Source organism: Pteropus medius, unplaced genomic scaffold, assembly GCF_902729225.1.
Source record: "Pteropus medius unplaced genomic scaffold, Ma_sr-lr_union100, whole genome shotgun sequence".
NCBI classification, from domain to species: Eukaryota; Metazoa; Chordata; class Mammalia; order Chiroptera; family Pteropodidae; genus Pteropus; species Pteropus medius.
The window spans coordinates 1,001,707-1,014,164 of NW_024349804.1; the positions used below are offsets into that span (position 1 = coordinate 1,001,707).

The 12,458-nt window shown below is 38.2% G+C and overlaps 1 protein-coding gene across 2 annotated transcripts in view; it reads left to right on the top strand.

Moving 5' to 3' along the window:
- Positions 1-1,680: 1,680 nt before the first annotated feature.
- DHX15 (DEAH-box helicase 15) overlaps positions 1,681-12,458 on the top strand; it is a 51,056-nt gene continuing 40,278 nt past the window's right edge. For both annotated transcript variants that reach the window (XM_039838072.1, XM_039838073.1), the window contains exons 1-2: positions 1,681-1,923; positions 7,839-8,274. In XM_039838072.1, the coding sequence (XP_039694006.1) occupies positions 1,853-1,923; positions 7,839-8,274 (507 nt within the window). In that variant the 5' untranslated portion in view covers positions 1,681-1,852. The remainder of the gene's footprint in view (positions 1,924-7,838; positions 8,275-12,458) is intronic.

Here is a 12,458-nt window from a genome sequence, read left to right on the forward strand (position 1 = left end):
CGTCAGCTTCTCTGGGGTCATTTTCCAATAGTATCAGCCCTAGAATGTCCCTGGAACATCCTAAGCTGTGACGACCCTAGTCATTGCCTGGTGTTCAACAGGGATAATAGGGGTATATCCTGTGGGAGAGGTACATTATCTTACAGAGTAGGCCTCTGATTATCTCACAAGGAAGGACTAGCTTTTAACAGGGAGGAGTGGAACTTTTTGGCAAGCTCACCAGGTTAAAGGGAGTTTAAAAATTCAAGATTTTTCAGGTCTATCAACTTAATGTCCCCATCCCAGGTGTCAGAGGCCCACTCTTTCACAATGAGGGCCCTAACCTTGATGTATCACTCTTGCTTGAAGACTTTAATCTTCTTTGGAAGTTTCCACTTGGCCTTCTGCTACTGTTATATTTATGTCCTGGGATTGGTTGTCATTTTTCTCTTCCTTACCACTGGAGATGAGAACTTGTTTATTTGCTCACAGAAGGTCTTCCGGCTTTTTGGATTTTAATTCTGACTGATACTGTCTGTGTGAACTTGGGCATGACCTAGGGGCTTTGGTTTCCTTATTTGTAAAATGAAGTAAAAGGAGAAATTCAGCTGGAAACTCTTTTCCAGGTTTACAATTCAATGATTATGCACCATGACCTCTGACAAAAGTCAATATACTGTTAATGTACATTTAGAGAAAGTTGTACTGACCATTCTTTAAGTGAAGATATGCACCTTTCTTTATGCCAACTTTGGAATGTGGATTTGCTACAAAATAAACACCTTCTTGATCAGCTACAGTTCTGAGGATTTGATAAGAACCCTAATATAGTCTTCCAGAGCATCCAAACATCTATTTCATGAACTACATAGATCACCCAACTTGGGTTGGTCCACAAATCTTTCTCTTGTGCATTTCTTCTGGAAATGAATGCAACTGAGCAAGCATAAAGGGCATTGGGGAAAGATTCACAAAATTCATGAGTCATCTTACCTCGACAATTTGCAATGGCTTTAGGGACAGCCCTAATGGCTGTGCGATTTCTTAATCTTTCTCTGCCTTATTGTCCACATCTATAAAATAACACCGACCTTGCAGGGTTACTGTAAGAATGGCAGAAGTAGGGTTAATGCTGTGAAAGTGCATTGTAGACACACAGGAAAAAAAAGAGCTCATTATGTTCTTACTGCCAATTTTCTCTATTCCATATTAAAAACCACCAATAGGTTGGTTGAGTGCATGTTATCGGTACTGGGTAAAAAACGGGCAAAATGGATCATAGCAAGTTTTGACATTTTTCTCACCACGGTTTCCTCACTGCAACTGAGTATCTGGTCGGTGGCTTCAAGTTCTAGAACTGGAGTTATAAAATAGTTGGGTTCCAACCTGGCTGTGCCCTTACCAGTTACGTGATCTCGGTTTCTCAAACTCTCTGGGTCTCAGACTCCCCTGATGCCAGGTTAATACAGATGGATAGTATTTTCTAACTAGGATTTATCTTTCAATTTCCTAAATCAGAGAAGGGTGTGAAGGCCTTAGGTCACTCCGCTCGCATCTGCTTAGGTGGCATAAGGCTCCTGGGGCTGGGAGGAGATCGGCGGGAAAGAAATAGGACGGGCCTGGAGTTCCCGCCTCCGATGCGTGCGCGCTCACTACGCACGCACGCACAGCACGCTGCGGAAGCGCGCACGGCGGCCCAGCCCTCGTCGCCGCCGCCATTTTAGCTCCTGGTTCCGGCCGCACGGTGTAGGCTGTTGTAGCGGGAGGAGTAGGGGGGTCCTTCAGAGTTAAGTAGCTGCCGTCGACTGCGCCTATAAGGCCGCCAGCTCCTTTATTTTCCTTCCTCTTAACCGCCCGTTCGAAGAGTCCGAAGATGTCCAAGCGGCACCGGTTGGACCTGGGGGAGGATTACCCCTCCGGCAAGAAGCGTGCGGGGACCGATGGGTAAGCCAGGCCGGGGGCGCGAGGCAGCGGCTCGGGCTTTGTTGGGGTCGCGGCGGGAAGCGGGCCAGGGCCGGCTTGGCCGAGCGGGGCCCGGAGCCCGACCTTTTGTTTTCCTTCAGGCTCGGTTCATTAGCAGCGGGTCGGGGAGAGCGGCGCCACTCCCGGCGTTCGGCCGGGCAAGGGCGCGGGGAGATGGATTGCGCGGCCGCCGCCCGGCCCAGTCGGGAGGGTGAAGAGGCCTGTTGTAGCCACGAGGGCACCTCCTCCCCAGATCCTGCCAAGCAGGAGTCACTTCGAGGGGAGCGGGCGGGAGGAAACTGCGGACCTCGTGGCCTAGGTTCCCGGGTAAGGCCTGGAGTCGGGGGAGGCGATGGGGGAGGGCGCGGCGGGAGTATTCGCTTCCAAGGGCACCAGGTACTCCTCAGGCAGAGAGGCCGGGAGAGGGCCCTGGGAGCGGGTGGATGCCCAGCCAGGGGAAAGTAGGAGGGCGGAAAGTGAGGGAAGCGCGTGGATTCTTCTTGTTGGCTGGGGTGGGGGTGGCGGGAGTTGAATGAGGCTTGCAGACGAGGAGTTCTCGGGGGAAGGGAGAGTAGAGGGAGGGCCTGCCGGGAGAAAGGAAAACGTGGAGTATACCTGATGGGCAGGAAGGCTGGAAGTTTGGAGCCACTGAGTTTGTACTTTGGCGGGAGAGCGCGTACCTCGGTCCATTCAAACACTTCAAAGTAGATACTCGGCAAACTTCCGCTCTCTGCCTACGCTCCCGCCATCTCCTTTATTTCCTGCTTTGGCTAAAACAGTGGTTATTGGGCATTCCTGGAATAGGAATTAGAGGGCATTTTTTTCCTAGCAAGCTCTTGATTTCTACCCCACGCCCCCTCCCTCCATTAATAAGCTTTTGAAACGAGAAGCCCCTTTCAAAAAGTTTTTAGTATTTATGGCAGAATATCGCTTGTGGGAAGGTTGAGAGTTGAAATAAATTCGTGGTGTTTCAGAGTACTTTTTACCTTAGCGTTTCTTCGAAGGTACAGGTGAATCTAACAATAGACTAGCAGTTGCGTTAAAATAATTTCTTGTCCAGTGGGTGTTTTCATTACTTAAGTACAGAGTTATTTGGATAATTCAGGCAAATACACGTCTGACTATCCAAATACGTTGTATAATTTTATCATTTTATTGTGTACGTGTTCAGAATCACTGTCAAGTCTTCTGTATAACTTTTGTGAATTTGTTCACCCCAAGTCCTTCATTTGTATTGCTTTCCAGGTATCTGTGTCTGGAATATAAGCCTGCATTGTAAGGGTGTGCTTTTTGATACCTTCCTATATATTAAATATGGAAAGCAGAAGTATGTTAACATTTTAATAGTGTAAAATTTTTAGTTTACAATGTTAGACTTTGGTTTTCTCTCTTTTTAAGCTGTTCTTTTTACCTTCCTGCTCCTCTAGCAAAACTTATAACTCATTAGAGCTACTTGTCACAGACTGTTTACAGCAGGAAGTAACTTTAAACGAGTATAATGAGCTCCACTCAAGGGATGAAAAAGGGAGACCCTGAATTGTAAAGGTGACTTGTACAACCTGACACAGTTCACAGCTGGATTTAGAACCTTGATCTTTCTATTTTCACCCTTAGCCTCTTTTTCTATTACAACACACGGATTATGACTGTAGTTAAGAGTCATTACAACCTATTTTAATACCATTTATGATGGGTCGGTAAAGTAGGGAACACTTGGTTCTTGGTTCCTGTGAGGCAAAAATAAATTGCTTGTCATCTGGTTAAGATGCAAGTGATGTCTCTCACAAGAGTTCAAATTGGAACAAAATACACTAGGAAAGATTGAATTCACTTATTTGTGTGGATGTGCACCATTTAAATGCTTTTCTTGGGATTGATGGTCCCATGATAGGTACATGGAGTTGCTCCCTTTCTCTGGAAGATCAGATATCATTAGTAAAACTATGGACTTTATAGGTCTATGATGGTGACCTTATGATTCTCATTTATTATATGACATCTGTCTGTAATGAAGCCCAAGTTCTGAGATATCTTGTGGGACAATTGTATGCTCATATCTATGTTACCTGAATGTCATTTCTCAGAAGTAATTTTCTTTAGTAGTGGTCTTACAAAGTATATTAGTGCTCAGTTTTTTTTGCTCATATTTCATGACTTAAAAAGTCACTTTTGACTGCTGTGGAAGCATGCAGATTTTTTCAGCTTTGATAGTTAGCAGGTGGTTTTGAGAGGATAGGCTGTTTAAGTCTTGTGAACACTGCCAAACATGGCTATACCATTTCCTCAGTACTGGGAAGGAAAGGTAATGCATTGGGAGATTTCACTCAGATTCAAACTCCCAAACTATATATAGCTTTATTTACTCTTGGTAAATTTTAACTTGGGGGTCAGGTAGAAAAGTTAAAAAGTTTATGTTACAAACTGACCTTACTCATTTCTCTGTCACGAAATTTTCCCTATAAAATTATTACCCAGAAGACATCCTGCTGTTGAAGTATAGAAAAAACTTTTTGAAAATAGGTATATTTTTCACTTTGACATTAGTTTCTGATACTACTTTCTGATCAGAGCTTTTGCTGTTAGTTGTGGAAATGTAAAAGAAATATACTAATAATATGATAACATATGTAGAGTACATACTGTGCTCATACTGTGCTCCCGAAACTGTTCTAGGTGCTTTGTATGTATAAGTACATTTTTCACTACAGTCCTCTGGTGTAGGTGAGGTTAAGTAACTTGCCCCCTGGAGAACACAAGAAAGGGTCATACATGAAGATACAAACAAAAAGGCAAAAAATTCCATGAAATTTTCACCCCATCTTTAATCTCTAAATGAACTTTTAAAAAGATCTATATTTATTCACAGATATAAATTATAGTATTTAATATCAATGGGTTTTTTTTAAAAATACGTTTTGTGCTTTGGTTTTTATTTACTAAGAAATGTCATAAACTGTGAAATAGATCTCCTTTTCATTGGCTGCATAGTATTCCATTTGTAAAATGGTAACCATAACTTATTTAACCAATTTCTTGTTCAGTGATGCTTTGGTAGTTTCCCAGTCTTCATTATTCTGTAAGTGAAAAGTATGATAAACATGCTGTATGTACATATTTGCACACGTATATTCTCAAAAGATGTGCCTGGAAGTGAGATTGCCAGATAAAAAGCTATGCTTAGTTTAAATATTCTGATTTTGATGACCAGTTTACATCTTCCTTAGCAGTACTTTAGTTCCTGTTATTCTGTGTGCATTCAAAATTTTATGAAAAAACCTTTAAAGATAAGCAGTATTTATTGGGCATTTACTATGTTTCATGCACTGTATATGTTAACTTATTTAATTCTTGAAATAACCCACAGAGCATATGAGTAGCCACATTTTATAGGTGAAAAAAAAAATCTGTGGTCATATAGTTAAGAGCTGAATTAGGATTGAGCTGAGACAGTGTACAGAACCACATGTTCAACAACTGTCTTGTGTCTCTCCCTGCCAGTCTTATGACTCAGTGAAGGTAAGGCACTACTTTGATAGTTTTTAGGCATTATACCTCAAATAGTAAATCTTTATAACAATAAAACTTCTTTATAATAAGTGCCAGTTTAAAAAAAACATGCATATGTACAACAGTCTACACATGTTTATGAAGCATTGGCTTCAAACTCCTTTAACTGACCTTTAATTTTTATTTTCCCTCTCCCATTGAAGGTAGACAGTTCGAATCACAGGGAGCATTTGAAGGTGATTGAATTTGTCTTATGCATCTTTCCTGTTGGATTTCTTTAAGGCTTTTATTGATAATTTTTTACTTTGCAGATTAGTGAATTGAGTACCTTGCCAGTGGTTATACATCTCAATGCTCTATTTACTCTTATATCACAATTTACCCGCCCCCCAACATGGTCAGCAGTTGATCTTTGTGTTTTTAGAATGCATTTTATGCTTCCTGTGCTGTAGTGATTTTTGTTAATGATGTTTCTGATGAAGTAAGCCCCTGAAAAACATCTTTGTTAGTATAGATATTACTATAACAAAACATGGTGGTATTTGATTTACTTTGTCTATCACTTTGTATCCCCCATACTTTATAACCTTGAAAGGTTAGTTCCATATGTTAAGTGCCTGGTATTGTGCGAGAAGTATAGAAGTTTATTAAACTTTGTAGTCACATCTCATGTCCATCCGCCTCCCTGCCTCTTCCCGCCACCTGCCACGATAGAATACTAGAAACGTGAATTCTTTTTTTATTTAGATCAGATGTTCTTTATGTTCTCAGATCTTTAAGACATCCAGCCTTTGAACCATTTGTGGCTTTAGTGCTTCTCATTTTGCTGGGCATATTTCTCTCTACCCTATTATAAGCTGTTCCTCATTTACAACATAAATTTTTAATTAATGAACACCTTAGGTCAGAGGCAGAATGAGAGAAACAAAGAAAGGATAATTGGTGGCATATTTCAAAGATAGACCAAGAAGCCCAAGTTTTGAATTGTGAGACTTCACATTGTTTGGTTGGTTATTCTTTGGATTCTTTTCCCCTTTCTCTTTATGCCAGATTGTCTGAGAGACTTCTATCCTAGCTGGTATGTCCTTTGGTTCTGTAGAAGAGCACTGGGATATCTGAAGAGTGTATGTGATTATATATGTTATCTATGTAAAAACCACATATAATAAGGCTTTTCTGTCTAAGTATATGCCTATGGAATAGACTAGAATGATATATTTTAGGATAGGCAAGAACAAATGTAATTGGGTAGCTTATTGTTTCTATAATTGGAGAACCTCTTGCTAGGTTTAGCATTTTAGCTATATTGTACCAAGAGGACTTACTGTTGTTGCCCAGCCGATGTGCTATTATAGAGATTGAATAATCTTTTCCACTCTACTGATAATTAAGGTGTAGGAAATTTGTGTGTCTTGTGTGTTTTGAATAAGGAGCAGTGACGTGTTTTGTGGCTTGTGTCATAACTCCATGTTGCCTGACTGTTCAAGTCTGGATTCAAACACCTTGTGGCAAGTTGGTCTGCTATAGGACTTGGTCCAAAGTAAACTGGATTAGTAGAATGAATAGGCATAGATTTTATTTAAATTATGATTGTATTGGGGATCATCTCTAATAACTGGAAGTAGATAATAGAATTGAGTACTTGAAATTGACCTAAGTTTATTAGTGGCCATCTGCATAATTTTAAACAACTTAATAGTGTTTATCAGTGAAGTGTGTTTTTCATGGGCTGTGTTTCACTCTGGGTGACCAAATTGTACATAGGTTTGCAAAGTATTTCCAATGATTTATTGTTACTATTAATGTCATGCAAGAATAAATAAAAACAAAAGAATAAGGAAGTTTTAATTTTAGTTTTTCTTATAGAGTAATATATGCTTGTTGAACAAAATTGGGAAAGTACTGGAAAGTACTTTCAAGAAAACACAGCTATAATCCTTTAATTTATATTTATATTACTCTGTAAGATGGAATTGTTTTTGCGTCCAGAAGCAATCTTCTTGCTAAATTTTGAACATACCTTCAGCGTAAAAAATACCTTTTTGCATAACTTGAAGGAGAATCTGGGAAAGATTGTAATGCCATCTTTATGTATTTATTTTTTGCCTGATTTGGCCCTACCTTTTCCCTACCCTGTCTTCAGTCTAATTTCTAAGTAGGAAGGAGTTTTATTTGCTAAGTGTTGGAGAAAGGATGTTTATGGGAGAGGCCTGGAAAATCCTTGATTATAAGTTCTTTTTCATTATTTCTGCTACTTAATGTAATTCATTGAGTTTTATATCAGTTTATTCATTTGGTTGATTTCTTTCTGATTATAACACTGCTGTGAACATTTTACATAAAATTCAGAATCTGAATTCTAAATTTATTTTGTTTTATTATTTTTTTAGGAAGGATCGAGATCGTGACCGTGATCGTGAAGATCGGTCTAAAGATCGAGACCGAGAACGTGATAGAGGAGATAGAGAGCGGGAAAGGGAGAAAGAAAAGGAGAAGGAATTGCGAGCTTCCACTAATGCTATGCTTATCAGTGCTGGATTACCACCTTTAAAAGCCTCCCATTCAGCTCACTCAACCCACTCTGCACATTCAACACATTCGACACATTCTGCTCATTCAACACACACCGGACATGCAGGACACACATCACTTCCACAGTGTATTAATCCATTTACCAACTTACCCCATACTCCTCGATACTATGATATTCTAAAGAAACGGCTTCAACTCCCTGTTTGGGAATACAAGGATAGGTTTACAGATATTCTGGTTAGACATCAGTCCTTTGTACTGGTTGGTGAGACTGGGTCTGGTAAAACAACACAGGTGAGTTATTGTATACCATGGTACATATTTTATTAATGTTTAAGTTTACTAAATGTTTATTTCTCTCATTGTCTACTGTCTGATAGGCCTTCTTGAAGAATAGCTGCTTTGGTATTTAGCATTTTTTAAGTGACTTAGAGAGTGGGAATCCAGTAGAGAGTACCTATTTTCTTGAGTCTGTGGGGGAAAATAGCAGTGCTATTTTTTTCCGGTTTTGTTATATTAAAGATAGCAGGGTGATGCTCTCCCATCCACTTTGACTCTGGGATAGTACAAATTTGGGGATACAGGGTTTGTTTTCTAGTGCTTGGGTAGAGAGATCTGAACCATTGGAGTGGTTTTCATTTTAGTTCTTTTTTGTTGGTTTATTTTGAACCATGTGAATGTTGTCATTTAAAAAAAAAATAGAGCTAAATAAAATCTCTTTACTTGTGTCTGTCATCCATCTAGTATTCTCTACACACATCCACACACAAACTAAACATTTACTGGTATCTTGTTAGTAATATATCCAGGAAATTTTCAAACATGGATAAGCCATTATTTGCGGGGCCTAGGTAATAGACACCTAGGCTGCTTCCGATGGTTGTTTTGCATGGACAAGTTTATCTATTAGATAAATTCCCAGAAATAGAAATTTCTGGATCAGAGGATTGTTCATAATGATGGTACATATAGCCAAATAGCATTCTACAGGGAACATAGCAGTTTACCTTTCCATGAGCATGCATGGCGACATGTGTGGGAAACCATTAGTGTGTACAGATCTCGTAGGTGAAAAATGGTATTTTATTGTAATATTTAATTTCCATTCTTGCTGTGAGTGAGGTTATGCGTATTTTCATATGCTTGAGCCTAACCCATCAGTTAAAAATTTCTTAGATATTACACAGTAACAGTCCCTTGACATTGTAGGAAATTTGAGGAATTCAGGAAAGTGTCAAAATGAATATAATGGTTACTCACCTTGCAGAAATAATAATTTATTGTGTTTCCTGCTGGCCCGTTTTTTTATGTTTATGTACCTATGATACGTGTTTATATTTGCGCATACTGCATATATGTTATCCTTAAGTTACATATGGCACAAATCTATCAATTTGAGTACATAAAGATGTTTTGAAGGCTGTACTAGCAATTAAAATAAGTTTTATTAAAGTCTGAGCCTTAAAGAGTATGATTTTCTTTTTAAGTGAAGGGAAAGTTAGTGTTGATATTATGAACTGAAACTTTATCACCTTATGGAAATTTAAGGAATTGAATACATGAAAAGATATTACTCTAAACTTCTTAATATAGTATTTTTAATAATGAATTCAGCTAGTTTAACTCATTTCATAGTATTAACAACACCCATTTAATCAGCAATTAGGTAAAACCAAGGCACTGTGTACTTGGTATGTATTATCTCATTTAAGTTTTTCAACATTCCTGCAAGGAAGTTGTTAATTACTGTTTTACAGATGAACAGAATAAGGCTTAGATTTATGAGAATCTTAGGTTTAGTGAGTTTCTCTGGGTTACATGGTAGATTTAGGTGGGCTCAGTATTTAAAACTTTGTCCCTTTGTCTCATAGTCAAAGTTATATTATTTCGTACTGCTGTTCTCTGATCTTAGATGGTTAACCTTATTTCAGAGATGAGTTCATTTAGTAGCAGTTAGTGTAGAAGAAGGTCAAGTCAACTCAGAACAAGATTATTTGAATTAATATTTGAGTTTTTTTTGGTTCTTATTTAAGATACTTGAATACTCAGGATTGCAAGGCTTGGGAGATTTGAAGGGAAACTGAACAGTTAAATAGTAAATTTCACCCAAATGCTTTTTGGCATACTCTTATGTTAAATTTTGACTCAAAACCATTAAGAGTAATTAGTCATTTTTTGGTTATCTTTTTGGGTCTATTAGAAAAATGAAATCCTCCAAATGGAATCAAAAGTAGTAACTTTAACTTTTGACTGAGTAAAGACATTTCACATTGCAACTTGGTATGCACTTATGATATCTACATATAAGAAACTACAGCTAGTTCAGCCAAGGGACAACATGAGCAAGGACACATTTAAAGAAGAGAAAGCATTACATGTCTTGGATAGAATATAGGATGTGTGTAAAGAGTGAGGTAGGGCAGGTGAGACTGGACAGGAGGTTGGGCCTTAATGTATCTTGCTATAGATCAGAGAGCCATCAGAACTTTTTAATGGGAAGGAGATGACAAGGATTTTTACAAAGTGTCCTGTTTGGTGAGAATGTCGATGACAGATTATGTAGGAGGTCTTAATGAAATTTTGACTCTGTAAAGGGTGGTAGAATGAAGAGGAAAAGATAGATTGGAGTAAGGATGTTACTATTTTTGAGTAGGAGGCATGGGAGGAATTAATATTTGGAGGAAGGTGAGAAATAGTTTTGGTTTTGAACTTGTTGAATTTGGGATACCAATAAAATATTCAAGTGGAAATGACCACTAAGTCAGGGATGGGAACTAGAGTTAGGATTGACATTTGATTGTAGGTAGTTACCAGATGTCAAGAGTAAATAAGACTGCTCAGGGTAATGTATAAAACAAGAAGACTAGTGGGTTGAGGATCAGTTTTTAGGAAGGTGGCTACAAATGGAAGAAGGGAAAAAGGTGAAAGGAAGGAATAGCTTTGTAAGATTTGATCCCTGGCTTGAACAGCTAGTACTGTATTTTCAGGACCTACTTCCCTTAATGCTATTCTTAGAAATATGAATAGATGAGATTGACTAAGCAGTTCTCCATATACTGCCTGGGAACCCTTGAAAGTCCTTGAAACCTTTTCAAAGGTCCTGGGATTTTCTTCGTACACTTCAAACAAAACAAATATTACAACACATTCAAAATAGAAGCAGATAAAAGAATCCAGCTGTCTCCTATTAAGCCAGACATTAGAAATAAGCAAAAATGTAAAACTACTCTTGCTAAATTTTTTTGGTTTAGAAAATGTAGTTATTCATAGAAATTGTTTATGTTAACATAAGATGAGTTTTTGTTAGGAATTAATAAATATTTTAATAATTTTTCAGTTTTAATTTCCTATTATAGTAAATCTATTAGTTGTTTGGCATCCTAGATTATTTTAAGAGTATTAGAGTTCCTGAGATCAAAAGTTCAAAATTGCTGAATTAGCCAGAACATTATATATTTTGTTTTTTAAAGTGGGAGTAAGCTCTCCATTTCACTGGAGTGAACTTGTGAACATTCTTGCCTTGAGAATTCTGAATTAATTTTAGATAGCTTTACTTGACCAGTAATTGTTTTTTTGAATTTTATTTTATTTGGTCTTATAAAGTACATTTTGCCTTTGTGAGAGACTTGCTGAGATGAAGATATATGTAAAGCCTTGCTGGAAAACTTAAGCATTGGTCTTTGGATTTGCAGACCCAGAGGGCCACTTCTCTTTTAGTTGAGTATTTTTGTTCATTTAAATGCATTGGTATGTTCCTAGAGAAGCAGCATAATAACCCTCCCCCTTTCAGATACTTGTCAGTGACAATACATCCCCAAATTGCAGAAGTAAGCTAACAAAAATCTAGTAATAGTATGCAACCAATATTATTCAGTTATTATAAAAATTCTGTACCCCCAAAATCCCCTCAAATGCATTTTTTCTAGCGTTAGAGCCTGATAGGCTCTTAGAGGCTTTGCTGGAGACCCATCACGTTCGTATGTTAATGGATTCCCATTTAATGTAAGCACTTAGGATATTTTTCCTCCCTCCCCCCCCCCAAGTAAGTGAATGGAGAACCATGAAATTGGAGGATCTGTTGGCTTCTATTGATAATGGAACAGAGAGGAAATGCCTTGTCATCATGGCAATCAACCAACTTATACTAGGTGTTTTTTTCCTTCTTTTTCCCTTGGCTGCCCTTCTTTAGGGAAGTGCTGCTTCTCTCGGTCATCTTGAATCTGAGATGACAGTTAACTAGAATTGACTTTTAATGTGGTACCTAAGGTGCTGCCATTGTGCGTACCTCACCTGAGGGGAGAAGGATAGCGGTTAGGTTCTGCCTGCTTTTAATTCAAACATTATTTGAATTGAATTTGAAGATAACAGCTTTATAATTGTAAGTAGATATGATTTCTACTTTCACCTGCATTTTGTAACCCAAATTATATAGGAATTTATAGTTTCTTAGAATATTTTTGGACACTAACCTTTGTTAT